Consider the following 15,990-nt stretch of genomic DNA (forward strand, 5'->3'; position numbering starts at 1 on the left):
ATCACATGAGAGTGGAGAATTCTAGAGATTCAGAACTGACTCCCCACAATTGCCTGTTAAATATAAAATACATTGGTTTTGTCACTGATAAATTACTCAACTATATCATGGAAAATCTTACTCTACCTCTGGTATCTTATATCTGCTGCTCTTTAAATTATTGCCTGAGAAAAGTGTCAAGCCCACTCAAGTTGTATATAAAACTCTTATCACATTGAAACATGGCAGCTCAGAAAGGTATAGGTGGGACTTCCCCTCAACTGTGAGCAGATTTCAACCTTAAACCAGCTCTCAGAAGTAGCTAAGCCCAGAAAGTCCAACCTCACTTTAAACACAGGCTTGATTGTCAACAAAGAGAGACATTCATTTGTGCTGAAGATAAACTTGAATTCCAGAACTGAAAGATCATTGTGATAATCCAGCCCCTGTGGTAACCTCAAACTTCAAGTAGTCAAGTATTCAAGTTCAAGGTTGTTGTTATTCAATTGTATACATGTAAATCACCCAATGAAACAATGTTCCTCTGGACCAAGGTGCGCACACAGTACTTTAACTCATACACAACACATAAAGTAATAATATCACAAATAGTAAAATATATTATAGAAGAAAGACAATTAGCATTAGGGGGATTTTACAATACAAGTTAAAAAGTAAACAATATAACGCTCTGGCAATTCGTAAGTGATGAAATGTGGGTGATGACAGAGAGTTCAGTGGCCTTGTGGCCTTGGGGAAGAGACTGTGTTCCATCCGAACAGTCCTTGTCCTAATGCTACCTCCTGCCTGATGGTAGTGGGTGAAAGAGTTTGTGGGACTCTCAACTATACCACTGTGATTTGGAATTTTCCTCTTTTATGTAATTTAACAACTTCAAAATGATCTGCAGTAAATGTTCATCTCTTTTCCAGAAAGCTTGTCCTTTTGTTTGTTTTGATTCACACTTTTCAGAATTTGTCCCCAACTTCGTGATCTATTGGTGCCAGATGCACCTGCCTCTGGAACAGAGAAGACATGTGTAACCCAGGTTTTTATCAGTATCATAAAAGGCTTTGCAGATGCTGGAAATCTTGAGCAATACACATGAATTGCTGGAGGAATTCAGCAAGTCTGTGAGGGTAATAAACAGTGGATGTTTTGGGTCAAGACCCTTCCGCAGGACTGGAAAGGAAGGAGGTATGAAGCCAGGATAAGAAGCTGGGTGAAATGGGAAGGAGTACAAGCTGGCAGCTGATTGGGTCGATGGTTGGGTGGGGGAGTAAGAAGCTGTGAGGGGATAGGTGGAAGAGGTGAAGAACTGAAGAAGGAATCTGATAGGTGAGGACAATGGATCATGGAAGAAAGAAGCACCAAAGGGAAGTGATCAGCAAGTGTTGAGAGGGAAACCAGAATAGGGAATGGAATAAGAGAGAAGTGGGAGGGGGAGAAATTATAGGAACTTAGAGAAATCAATTTTTGTATCAGCGGTACATGCAAATCCTGCTGGTCTCATGACCTTGTGGGATAAATTTGATGAATGGGAAAAATATACAGATCTTTCAAAATTCACGGGCAAAAGCACATTCATTAACCTGCTGGTTGGAGAGGGGCTACGGGTCTGAATTCCTCCCTGTGTAGGGAAGAATAATTAAAGCCCCACTATTCTAAGGAAGAGGGTATTCACACTTGCACCAGTTCAGTGACCTTGCACAATTTTGCACTGGACTTTGGAAACAACTCTGCATTTTAAATGAGGAAATCTGAATCGTGATCCTTACTGTTTCTTTTGCATCGTACAAAGCTTCTCCACTGGAGTAAAAGAGCGAACTTAACTAAGCCAGCCCAGACACCAATCTGATTTCCAGTCTGAGCACTGCCAATTATGAATTAACTAATTATGGTGGTTCCATTGCCAGTTTTATAGATCCAACAAGTCAAATCAAGCAGTGTACAACAAACGGAATTGTTGCACATACAGCTAATAGCTGACTACATGCCATTTTACAGACTGAAAAGATTCTGCAGGTGCTGGAAATCCAGTGTAACACGCACAAAATTTTGAAGGAACTCAGTAGGTCAGGTAGTATCTATGGAGGGAAATATGGAACTGGAATAGATAACTTTATCTTGCTCCTTTGCTACAACAGGCAGGATTTTCCTGGTGGTGGCCAACCATTTTAATTCCACTCCCCATTCCCATTCCAACATGTCGGTCCATGGCCTTCTTTACTGCCACTCTCAGTTTGGAAGAGCAACAACTTACGTTCCATCTGAGTAGCCTCCAACCTGCCTGACCTGCTGAGTTCCCCCATCGTTTTGTGTGTGTTACCATTTTACAGGCTTACTTGAAGTAACCAAGCAGCTCATGAAGTACTGCGATCCATCAACTGTGATCAGCCAACTGCAAAGTATAAGTGCCGTGAATTCACATTACAACATGAAGCTAAAGTTGCGTTATCCAAAATGAAACAGTCCAACAAAGAGCAGTTTTCTCAGTGCAAGACCACTAAACTCTGTCTCTTCAGTCCCTGTCTCTATTGCTATCCCACGTCCCTTTCACTCCATCCTGACAAGGCTGTTTCTGTCTCTTTTGCTTGTGTGAGGGTGTAAGAGTCACGCAAAGCCATATATTAGGGTAGCAGCACAAACGTGAGAAAATCTGCAGATGCTGGAAATCCAAAGCAGCACACAGAAAATGCTGGAGGAACTCAGCAGGCCAGGCAGCATCCATGGAAATGAGTGAACAGTTAAGCCTTCATCAGGACTAGATACAAAGAGGAAGAAGAAGTACAAGGTGGTAGGTGTCAGATGAAACCGGGAGAGGGGTAGAGGGTGAAGTAAAAGAGCTGGGAAGTTGATTGGTGAAAGAGATAACGGGCTGGAGGAGTGGGTACCTGATAGGAGAGAGTAGAAGACCATGGAAGAAAGGGAAGGAGGAGGACCACCAGAGGGAGGTGATGAAAGAGAGGAGAGGTAAGGAGATAAAGTGAGAGAGAGAAAAATGGGAATGGGGAATGGTGAAGGGGGGTGGAGTTACCAGAAGTTCGAAAAATCGATGTTCATGCCATCCGGTTAGAGGCTACCCAGACAGAATTTAAGGTGTTGCCCCTGCATCCTGAGTGTGGCATCGTCACGGCAGTAGAGGAGACTATGGACTGATATGTTGGAGTGGGAATGGGAAGTAGAATTGAAATGTGTAGCTAGCGGGAGATCCCGTTTTCAGGGATAGCAAGATTACTTCCTCATTTTAACTTGTTCATGAACAGTTTTCATCTGAAGACCCATAATCAGAAGTAGTTAAGTTTAGAATGCCCAAACTCAAAGCCTTTATAGTTAATTACACTTATTTCACTAATTTGACAGTTTGGTTAAAATGCAAACCTTCAGCAATTGCTTTGTTGTTTCACTGATCAATCCATTCCCTATTCTAACCTCTACCTTCAACCAAGTAGTAGTATGATGGGGTGAAGAAGCTGAACTATTGGAGCTTTCAGCTCATGTACTGTTGATGGAAAGCTGGGTGTAGCCTATTGTAAAAACACAAAATAGTGTAAACTTTGAGCGGGTCAGGCAGAGTCTGTGGAGAGAAGAACAGAAAGCTTTTAAGATCAACTGTCTTTCATCAGGATAGGCTAGGATAAGTGCCTTTTCAAAATTGATGAAGTGACATATGGCTTGTTTAGAGCTCTCCCTGTGTGACATGCTTGCTGAGGAAGTCCTGCTGATGCACAGACCTCACTGCGAGGGACTGGGCCAGCCCTGGATTGCAAGTCCGAGTAAACATTGATTTGTATTTTTCCCCTAGCCTCTGCTTGCCACAAGTTTTAAAGCAGGAAAGGTGGCTGGGAGTAGCTGGTTTTTCTACATTGCGACCCCATTCCCAGGACTGGCAGTGAATGGTATGTAGCTTGGGTAAAAGGAACATTCCTACCAGCACTATTTGCACATTGGTTGTGTGTCAGTCTTTGTTTGTGTGTCGTTTTTCATTGATTTCTTTGTTCTGTTGTGAGTGCCTGTAAGAAAATGAAGCTCTGGTTAGTACATGGTGACATATAAGTAGTTTTAATAATAAATGTACTCCAACCTTTGAACTTTTAACTTTATCCTGGAATCATGTCTGTACTGCAACAAACCAGATAGAGCACTCAGCCCAGGAGGGAGTAAACTTGTGCCCCTGTGGACTTGGCCTTGGCTACCATGGGCTCCCTTGTTGCGGGTCCTTTTCAATCCTCTGAAAAGTTGTCTCAAAACTGTTCAGTGTTGGTCCACAACTAGATTTTTTTACTTGGAGGCTGACCCGACCAAATAGCGACAGGTAGTCACCTTGCTCCTTATGGTCCCACTTCTGATCGTACACTTTATTGGTTCCCTGTGCAGCACTTTCTCTTTATTCAGTATTGTTATTGTTACTTATTTGTTTAGAGATACAGCATGAGAACAGGCCCTTCCGGCCCAAATGAACCCCCACCACTCAATTGCACTCGTGATCAACTAACCTATTAACTTGTGCAGAATGTGGGAAGCAACTGGAGCACACAGAGAAAGCCCATGCGGTCACAGGAAGAATGTACAGACTCGTTACAGTCAGCGTCATGAATTGAATCTGGCCACTGGCACTGTAAAACGTTACACTAACCACTATACTACTCTGCTGCCCCACAGTTATACCATGTTCCACCTCTGTGCATTGTGTAGCGATGTGATCTGTATAAACAGTATGCAAGACAAACTTTTCACTGTATCTCGGTACATGTGACAATAATAAACCAATCTGAGTTCCGATCCTTTCTGTTCAATAAATGAATCAACAGGTTCTCTGAGCCTGATCCCATCCTCAAAGTCAAATTTATTATCAGAGTACATATATGTCACCACATACAACCCAGAGGTTCCTTTTCCTGCGGGTATACTTAGCAAATCTATAGAACAGTAACTGTAAACAGGATCAATGGCCAACAAACTGTGCAGATGCAGATATAAATAACAAGTATGAAATAACGAGATAAAAGAGTCGTTAAATGAGTGTAGTTATCCCTGTTTGTTCAAAAACCTGATGGTGAGGGGTAGTAACTGTTCTTGAACCTGGTGGTGCAAGTTCTGAGGCTCTTGTACCTTCTACCTGATGGCAGCAGTGAGAAAAGAGTATGGACTGAGTGGTGAGGATCTTTGATGATTGATGCTGCTTTCCTGTCGCAATGTTTCATGTAGATGTGCTGAATGGTCGGGAGGGTTTTACCTGTGATGTACTGGGCCGAATTCACTATCTTTTGGAGAATTTTTCTCTCAAAGGCATTGGTGCTCCCCTACCAGGCCATAGTGCAGCCATCCAGCACACTTTCCACCATACATCTATCCAACATCCCTGCAAGGCTTTACTGGATTTCAGTATGAAAAGAGAGGTTTATCTGATTTTGTTGTTGCTTCATTAATTAAATGATGGCCAATTATGTGGTCGAATTACTGCTGACTTGAGCTCAGTAATTCCATAAATGCCAGACACCAAACCTCTAGGGTTTATGATCAATATGGTTACTGGGCCATGAAAGGATGCTAAGGACCCCTGTAGTTATTTGGGTAAACCCCTGTCCCACTATGTTATTCCAGTTACTTTTCAGCATGTGTTGGAGCTGCTAACAAACACGGTTTTTACAAATCAGAAAATGTGTAAACCGTGGTGGGGAAATAAATGGAAACAGAAAAGCTGCTGCTCCCATAGAAACAGGCTCAAACTGAAGATTGATGTTGACGACCTGACTAACTGGAAAATGGAAAACTAGAAAAGTGGAAAACAACAAGCTTCCCTTTTTGTGTGGGACCACACAAGCTGTATTGAGTAAAGTGCACATACGTGCATGCTCAGACACACTGATAGGCTCGTGCACGTACTCATAAACCAACACAAACTCCCACTCATTCAGTCACTGAAGCACACACACACTCACACACATATACACTCAGAAACTCACACGCACACTCGCAAACACACACAAACTCCTCTTCGTTAAGACACACAAACACTCAGAAATACACAAACTCACACTCATTGAGGCATACATTCACACACACACGCGCGCACACACACGCACACACGCGCACGCACACGCACACACACACGCACGCACGCACGCACACACACACACACACACACACACACACACACATTCACACTCAGAAATACACAAACATCAAACTCCCATCCATTCACTCACTGGGACACACAGAGGTGCACACTCTTTCAAGCACACACACATACTGATAGTCACACACTCTTAATCTCAAGCACGCTCACAAAGTCACACGCAGACACAATGCTCAATCTACCACAACCTGTACAAAGCAAGATAACCGCGCCCCCCCCCCCATATCAGCATTCCTGAGGATGTCCCAGAAGAGCAAGAAAGAAGCAGTCATTAGAAAAAAATTATCTTAAATGCTGCAGGCAGGCCTCCCCTTTGATTTAGTCAAATGGCAATTCTGGATCTGAGTGAGTGGTTGTGGTGATAAAGAGGACAGTACAATGTTATTTATGTGCCTGAATTGTTGAAGTGTTTGCAGAGGCATGTGTGTGTTCTGGAGAAATGTATGGGTGTCTCGAAATGTGAGACACAGACTTCACTGGGGTAACAGAACAAAGAATGATGGAAGCGTTTTACTGTTACTTCAGCTCAGTGTTCTGGTGTCCAAAAACCTGGCAGCACAGGAATGATATTCAAAGTGCCAGTAGGTGTTGGCTCGACTTACACAATAAGAAGAATGCATGCAGACTGCAGCCGCCTTTCCGTGACTAGCTCCCATTTATCTGTTTCATTCTAGGGCAGGATCTTGAAGCCAAGCCAATGGCAGGCGAAACAAGCCAAGGAACTCAAAGCAAAGCAGCTTTTCATAATTTGAAATCATCTGCAGCTAATGCCATATGCAAAGCTTATTGCCTCAAGAGTTTGGCTGCAAAGAGTTGTTTGGAGTGCCCTTAAGTTGTAAGAGACAAATATGATTTTTTTAAAAATCTATAACTGTCCTCACAATTTAGTTTCAACTCGATAGTCTTGAAGCAGTTGTTTAAACTGTTATTGAGAAATCATTCTGAACTGAAAAAATATTAAGTATGAATAATGCTCCCAGACCACAATCATCACCACTCCAATGCATTTAATGTTACATTAATATAGCATCTTTCTTGACATGAATGCATTTGACAACTTAGAAAATTTTCGAAAGCACAGTCACAGCTGTAAATAAGAAAACGCACAAACAGCAATGTAGTACTAGATATGAGGAGATCTACCAGGTACCCTGATCATAGGTGTTGATTTAATGGTAAGCGTTGTCCAGGACATTTTGGGATACTTTGTGTTGATCTGAGAAATCAGTTTAATTTCTTATCTGAAAGATGGATCTAACCATATTGGGACATCCTGCAGTTTCTGAATATGTGGGGTACAGTCTTGAACCTGCAATTGAGCACCGGAAAATGCAGCTTTATTTCTGGGTAAAGTACAGTGAGCAGTTTTTTCACCAAAGGGGTGAAAGGTTAAGGCAGCGCTTCCTTCGTGGGATCCTGAAACTAAATGTTCTTTATGAGTTTGATCAATGTTTTTTAACAAGCTGGTCCACTCAGTGTGGCCTTTTCCCATCTATTCTTTGCCTGCTGTCTAGACAGCAATATAACCTATATAGCAATCTGGCCAGGGATTCCAGTCCTTTGTTCCCTTTCTTTCTTTTCCAGTTTCCTCATTCGCTGTAGCTATCCGACCAAAATATCTACAATGACTTCTCCACAATTCTTCTGGCATATGATGGCACCCTACTTTGGAAAGGCCTGGGGAGAAAAGTTATTGATGGTTACTTTGTCTGACATTGAAGAAGAACTTAGAACATAGAGCAGTGTACCACAGTACAGGCCCTTCAGCCCAGAGTGTTGTGCCACCCTTTTAACCTACTCCAAAATCAATCTAACCCTTCCCTGCCTCCTAGCCCTTCACTTTCCTTTCATCCATCTGCCTATCTGAGAGTCTCTTAAATACCTCTAATAGATCTGCTTCTACCAGCACCTCTGACAATGCATTCAATGCACTTACCACTCTCTGTGTATAAAAAAGCTACCTCTTACACCTCCCACTATACTTTTCTTCAGTCATCTTAAAAGTGTGCCCTCTCGTATTATCTGTTGTCACACTGAGAGAAAAATGTTGGCTATCCACTGGATCCATGCCTGTTATTAACTTAGGCATGTCCATCAAGTCACCTCTCATCCCTCTCTGCTCCAAAGAGAAAAGCCCCAGTTTACACAAATTTTCCTCACAAAATATGCTCTCTAATCCAAACAGTGAGAATCGGAACGGAATACAACACTCCGGGTGTGGTTTCACCAGAGTTTTACAGAGTAGTGCATTACCTCTCAGCTCTTGACCTCCATCCTCCAGCTAATGGAGGCCAACAGACCATAAGCCTGTTTAACTACTGTATCAACTTGTGCAGCAAGCCTGGAGATCTGTAGATGTGGAATCCGAGATTCATCTTTTCCTCCACATTGCTAAGAATCCTGGCATTAACTTTATATTGCTGAGGCTTTATAAAGCATAGGTCAGTCTGCGTTTTGGAGTGTTGTGAGCAATTTTGGTCCCTTTATCTAAGAAAAGATATGCTGGCATTGGAGAGAATCCAGAGAAGGTTTACAAGAATGATCCCTGAATTGAAAGGGTTAACGTATGAGGAGTGTTTGATGGCTCTGGGTCTGTACTCGCTGGGATTTAGAAGAATGAGGGAGATCTCTTTGAAACAATGACTCAGGGGGTCTAGAACTCAACTGGAGACCAGTGTTGCTTCTGCTTCATCCTGAGGACCTTAATTTTACAACAGCCCATATATTTCTGAGCATCAATGGGAGCTGATAAGCAATGAAATAGAAGAGACCTACCACGTGTTTATTGACAAAGTTAGGGGCAGCACAGTAGCTTAACGGTTCGCATAACACTATTACTGGACCAGCACCTGGGGTTCAATTGCCTACAAAGAGTTTGTACGTTCTCCCTGTTTCCTCCAGGTGCTCCAGCTTCCTCCCACAGTCCAAAGGCATACTGGTTGGTTAATTGGTCATTGTAAATTGTTCCGTGAAGAGGCTAAGATTAAACTGGGGGTTGCTGGGTGGTACAGCTTGAAGGGTTGGAAGGGCCTAGCTCAATAAATAAATAAATAACATGTCAAGCAACAGAGCCTGAAGCCATCATTTTTACCATCGGTTAACAGAAGGTCCGTTTTGTTATTAAGTGCTGCATACATAATATATTTGGTTCCATTTACTCTGTAACAGACGAGCATTTCTTACGTTTCTTTGTAATGAACTTAAATTCTGAAGATTCGCAGTTCAACTCAATGTTACTCATAGACGTTTGCTGGTAAACAAAGCAAGCTGAAAAAAGGCAAATATTTACTGGTAAGCAACATTTAGTTTGGGAGCTGCAGTTAGTTTTCCCTGTGCAATTATATCAATTTTGTTATTAGAAGTTCAATAGTTGTTGATTTACAATGCTCTGGGGCTTTATTCAAGAGCCATTTGATTTTCCAAGTAAAGCCGTCTGATTCAGATGTTTTCTCAGTCTCTTAGTATTGGAAAACGAACAAATGTGGCCATTTCATGACAGGAAGAATGTTGCTGAGGGTTTGCGTTCTCTGAAACTGTCATACGATACCAAAGTAGTGAAAGAACACTAAAGACCAGTGTCCAGCACTGGTCAGCAATTCGAGTCACAGAGGACTACAGCACAGAAACAGGCCTTCAGCCCATCTCGTACAGTACTGTGCAAAAGTCTTAGGCACATATATATAGCTAGGGTGCCTAAGACTTTTGCACAGTACTGTATTTGACAATGTGGAGCGGAGAGTGAGTTTGCACATCTGGCGGGAGCAAGGAACATTGGGAGCGGCATGGGTGGAGTACTGCAGGAAGGATGTGGGGCACGTGGCAGAGAGGGAGTGCCAGAGGCAGGAGGAGGCATGGCCACAGCCAGTCCTGAGATACCAGGCAAGGTCATTTGATTCCAAACAATTGGTTTATCAATCATTACAGAGTGTCTCTCACCAGGGAGACACTCAGGCTCCTTCCTCTCACCCTTCCCCTTTTCCCAGCCGTGATTTTCCTCGCCCTGCTCCCTTCCCACTATTTGCGCACAACAGAAACTCATATCAGAATCAGGTTTATCACCACTCACATATGTAATGGTTTTTGCTTTGCAGCAGCAGTACAGTGCAATACATAAAATCACTACGGTACTGCATAGAAGTCTGAGATTCCCTAGTTATAGATTTGTGTCATAGACTTTTGCACAATACTGTATATGCCAGCCTGCCTTCTCCCTTTTCCCTTCTACTTGCAGACAGACAATAGCCTTCTATACCTCTCTCATTCATGTACCCATCCAAACTTCTCTTAGATGTCATAACTGAGCTCACATCAATCACTTGCAATGGCAGCTCGTTCCATGGTCATACCATCCTCTGAGTCTCCCCTCAGATTCCCCCTAAGTATCACATTTCACCCTAAACCTCTGACCAGTGGTTCTAGTCTCACACAACCTGAGGGGAAAAAGCCTGCGAGCATTCACTTTACCTATACCTGTCATGATTTTGTATACATACCTCTGTAAGATTCTCCTCACTCCTGTGTGGTCCAGGAAATAAAGTCCTGCCTTATTCAACCCTTCCCTATAACTCTATAATTGATCTTCAGTGTTTTGTTAACAAGCAAGTAATTAGCTGTGATGCCAGAAATTCCAACCACAATTCATTGGAAATGTCTGGAAATCCAGTGTGGGAGGGAGTGATGCTATTTTCTTTTCAGTTGTATCCTGATCAACCAGTCTAATTAATATATTACATCACAAACACGAGATAATCTGCTGATGCAGGAAATCCAGAGCAACACATACAAAATGTTGGAGGAACTCAGCAGGCCAGGCAGCATCTATGGAAATGAGTAAACAGTCGACGTTTCGGGTTGAGACCCTCTCTCAGGACTGCGAGGAAAGTGGAGGCGGGGTGGAGGGGAGATGTCTGGATAGAACGGTGGTGGGAGGCGAAAGAGGCTAGCTCGAAGGTGATAGGTGAAACCGGGTAGGTGGGAAAGGCCAAGGGCTGGAGACGAAAGAATCTGATAGGAGAGGAGAGTGGGCAGCAGGAGAAAGGGAACGAGAAGAGAAAGTAACAGGCAGGTGAGGAGAAGTAAAAGATCAGCATGGGGAATAGAGGATGGGGGGAGGGTAGTTTTGTTTACCGGAAGGAGAAATCAATATTCGTACCATCAGGTTGGAGGGTACCCAGACAGAATATAAGGTGTTGCTCCTCCACCCTGATGGTGGCTTCATCTTGCCCACAAGAGGAGCCCATGGACCGACACATCGGAATTGGAATGGGAATCGGAATTAAAGTGTTTGGCCTGCCTGTGGCAGATGCTGCAGAGGTGCTTTAAGTGCATTACCGTGCTTAGTAGGCCAACAACTTTTATATTCTAAATATTGTTCAATTATATTTAGAAGCTACTGGGGGTGAAAGAGTATGTAAAATTATACTCAGATCACTGTGCAAGGTAAATATTTCACTGAGATGATGAGATCTGTGGGTCTTGGACTTGTTCATGAGCCACGGTTCCGAATTCAACCGTTCGTCACTTTAGCTGATGTGATTTCCCGAGCAAGTGGTAACAGTGAATGAATCCTGTCCTGTCAGCCTTGTCTTAAAATCCAGCTCGCACTCTGTCAATACTGAACAACTCACTTCAGCAACTTGTCCGCAGTCTCCAGTCAGAAAGCGGTTATGATTACTTCGGCAGTCAGTCAGACCAATTGTTTCAGTCGTTGGGAATTCTGCTTTCACATTTTCATTCACAACATGAATAGGTGCAGAAAACGCAAGTTGGTCTTTATAGGTTATGTCAGTGTGATCCATTTGTGGCTGAACACTTGACAAGTGGCCATATTTCATTATTCGTTTTAGGTACAAGTGATCAAAACTAATTTGCGGCAACATCATATTTTATAGATTACTATTAGGAAGCACACTGTAACCCATAGATCATTCCTTTACTGATGGATTATAGAGATTTCCCAACACAAATCAAAGAGTAAAAACACATTGAATTTCAAGGCAGTGTACTTTCATGCTTCATTACAATCTGACAAAACTAATTGAAGTTTTATCTAAAAATCTCATGGTCAGAATTATCAATGTGCAGTTTCTGCATCATCTATTGATACATTTTTTTTTATTATTATTTCTTACTAGGAACCTAGCGATTGGAATTGGACTGCAGAATTTCCCAGAAGGCCTTGCAGTTAGCTTGCCATTGCGTGGTGCTGGAGTGTCCACGTGGAAGGCATTCTGGTGAGTAAGTGAGAAATAAGTGTTGGTGAAGAAATAATAAAATACATTTAATCCATTTGAAAATCTAAGCAGAAAGCTGAAAATACTTCAGTTAAGAAAAGAGCACAGTCACTTCCACTGAACTCACGTATTTTACTTTGCTTATGGTTGGTTTTGGGAGTTAAGTTTGGAAATAAGATGTGAGTGGTTTTCAGCTCTGCAGTGATAATAAATACTGTATCACTAGTTACTCATTCTCTATCACAGTGAAATTATTTTTAAATAACAATTGTTGGATAGCTGATTATTTGGTCAAGTCACTATTAGGACCCATGGCTGAAACTGTACCTGAGGTATTGTGAGACTACTGTGGCAGGTAGCTCTCAGCTGGTTTAGCTCTGAGACATAGCACCCTAATTCCATGCTAGGAGGCAGAATTGGAAACAGATCTTCACTTCTTATTAAAGCTGGGAGGGTTCTTTAACATAAAATTGTTATAGGTGATTAAAATTGTTAAATTTTTTTAAAATAGACATTAATTGTTAATTAACAGTCACATGAACAATTCAAACATAAAACTCAATTAATTTTAAGAGTCACTCTCTCCACTCTGCAGGCCAAGAGCCCATCTTCAAATGCATGGATCAGCTATAATTGATAAAGAACTAGCAAGAACGAATGCAAGGAGGCACAGTTTTAAGGTGCTTGGAAATAGTTACCGAGGGAATGTTTTTCACACAGAGAGTGGTGGGTGCGTGGAATGCATTGCCGGAGGCGGTGGTGGAAGCAGATACAATAGGGTCTTTTAAGAGCCTCTTGGATAGGTACATGGAGCTTAGAAAAATAGAGGGCTAAGGGTTAGGGAAATTCTAAGCAGTTTCTAGAGTAGGTTACATGGTGGGCACAACACTGTGGGCTGAAGGGCCTGTAATGTGCTGTAGATTTCTGTGTTCTGTGTTCTATTAGAGAGATATTCATTCAGGACTGTGGTCCTCCAACGGACCACAACAACAGAGCAGAGTTAAGGATGTGGCTGCACTTCACATTTAGCAAGTCCTGGACTTAAGCTTGGGAAAGGCTGAATGTTCGCAATTGCCTTTGAAACCCTGTCATCACATATCAGCGTAGTTTCTGGAAGATGCCCTTTGTTCCATCTGAGTGGATCCTCATGATCAGTGTTACACTCGGAACAGTTCTGAAAGTGTTCGACCTGAACATGTCTAGAATGGCAGAAATGAATTACAGTCCTATGAGGTAACTTCAAGTCGTAGTCTTCCACTGGAATGCACTTGGCTTCATTTTGACAGATGGAACCATCATCGTCTGTCAGAATCTAGTTCAGAACATAGCATTTAAAAGATGAAATTTTAAATATTGCAATGCTTTCTGAGCTGTGCATATGAAGAGTGTTGTGTAACAAAGTGCATGAGATGTTCAGCCTGAACTAAACCTCATCATCAAGAGTAGGTCAATAGTCCAACAGTACCCCCTGCCACCACCATCTCCACCACATTCTGAGGGCAACCAGCTGATGTGTCTGGCCCCCCACTTCATCTATGTCCTGGGAATAAATGAATAAACATTACACAGACAGAATATGTTGGCTGAATGAGATATTACTTCAGGTTTTGAGATCCAAACAAATCCATTGTAGCCAATTTCACAGCATAGCTTTTGGAATGAGTAGATTGGGGTGGGGGGGGGGGAACTCTTTGTTCAAAAAGTCAAAGCCAAAGTAGATTTTATTCTCAGAGTACATATACATCACCACACACAAGTCTGAGATTTTTTTTCCTGCGGGCATACTCAGCAAATCTATAGCATAGTAACTACAACAGGATCAGTGAAAGATCAGATAGAGCATAAAAGACAACAAACTGTGCTGATGTAAATATAAATAAATAACTTTAAATAATGAGAGCATGGAATAACAAGATAAAGAGTCCTTAAAGTGAGATCATTTGTTGTGGGAACATTTCAATAGATGAGTGTAGTTATCCTCTTTTGTTCAAGAGCCTGATGGTTGAGGGGTAATAACTGTTCTTGAACTTGGTGGTGTGAACCCTGAGGCTCTTGTACCTTGTATCTGATGACAGCAGTGAGAAAAGAGCATGATCTGAGTGGTGACAATCCTTGAGGACGGATGCTGCTTTCCTACGACAACGTTTCATGAAGATGTGTTCAATAGTTGGGAAGGTTTTACCCGTGATTTACTTGTCCAAATCCACTACCTTTTGTAGGATTTTCCATTCAAAGGCATTGGTGTTCCCATACCAGGCCATGATGCAAGCCAGTCAATACACTCTCTACTTTACTTCCTAATTCTGCTCCTATGTCTTATGGTCTTGTCAAAGGTTATGGGCAGAATGCAGTTAACTGGGGTTGAGGAAGAGAAAAAAAAAGGATCAGCCGTGATTGAATGGCGGAGCAGAGTTGATGGGCCAAGTGGCCTAATTCTGCTCCGATGACTTATGGTCTTATTACACACCGAGGGAAGTTTGTCAAAGTTTTTGATGTCATGCTGAGTCACTGCGGACTCCTGAGGAAGTAGATGGGCTGTTGTGCGTTCTTTGCAAATAGGATTTCCCAGTGGCCAACAGTTTTAATTCCAATCCCCATTCCCAGTCCGAAATGTTGGTCCATGGCCTCCCCTACCGCCATGATGAGGCCACTCTCAGGATGGAAGAGAAATACTTCATATTCTGTCTGGGTAACCTCCAACCTGATGGCATGAATACCGCTTTCTCTGACTTGTGGTAACGTTCCCCCCTCCCCTTTCCTCTTCTTTCATTCTCCACTCTGATTCTCCTTGTACCTCTTCTCCTCCCCTGGTGCTCCACCTCTTTCTCCCATGGTCCACTCTCCTCTCCTATCAGATTTCTCCTTCAGCCCTTAACTTTTCCATTTATCACCTCCCAGTATCTCACTTCAACCCCTCCCCCACACACCTACCTTCCCCCTCACCTGCCTTCACCTACCACCTTCTAACTAGTACTCTCACCCCTCTCCCCACTTTCCTATTCTGGCTTCTTCCCCATTCCTTCCCAGACTAATGAAGGGTCTCGGCCTGAAACGACGACCATTTATTCACCTCCACAGATGCTGCCTGACCTGCTGAGTTCCTCCAGTGTTTCGCATATGTTTTCTGAACGTATAGCACCCAGGAGCAATTTCCAGAATAGTGCAGTAATGCACAGTACCTTGAAGAAAGGCAGCATGCTGTGGAAAGACAGAATGATTTACAGAATGAAAGTACAGACTGATTTTACAATCCAGAGCTATCAACTGGACCCATTGTCGTCAGCCAATAGCAGACCATGTGCCCCAGATCTAGCAATGTGGGTGGCTCTCTGTTGGCTGTACACAATTGCACAATTGGTTCTTGTATTCTCTGCAAAAACTTAAAAAAGAAATGAACTTCCCTTCAGGTACCCTGGGAGGTCTGTCACTAAATAATCCTCATGAATATAAAAGAACAGACAATAGCAAATCAGGCATATTGAATTGGGAAGCTTCAGATTGTTGCTAAGAAAAGCTAAAAAGTATTGTGTTGTTAATAGTCCAAAACCTCCGGCTTCGCCGTGTTTTTATTTTGTCTTATCTTATTGGCAGTTAACTTTGTGTCTCCTTCCCAAGCAAATCTGTTTTTTTTGTGTGATA

General features: G+C 42.5%; 1 protein-coding gene across 2 annotated transcripts in view; it reads left to right on the forward strand.

The window, feature by feature from the left end:
- LOC134360311 (zinc transporter ZIP11-like) overlaps positions 1-15,990 on the forward strand; it is an 860,127-nt gene that overhangs the window by 828,803 nt on the left and 15,334 nt on the right. For both annotated transcript variants that reach the window (XM_063074529.1, XM_063074530.1), the window contains exon 7: positions 12,253-12,351. In XM_063074529.1, the coding sequence (XP_062930599.1) occupies positions 12,253-12,351 (99 nt within the window). The remainder of the gene's footprint in view (positions 1-12,252; positions 12,352-15,990) is intronic.

The sequence above is a fragment of the Mobula hypostoma genome, chromosome 22, assembly GCF_963921235.1.
Source record: "Mobula hypostoma chromosome 22, sMobHyp1.1, whole genome shotgun sequence".
In the NCBI taxonomy this organism is placed as follows: Eukaryota; Metazoa; Chordata; class Chondrichthyes; order Myliobatiformes; family Myliobatidae; genus Mobula; species Mobula hypostoma.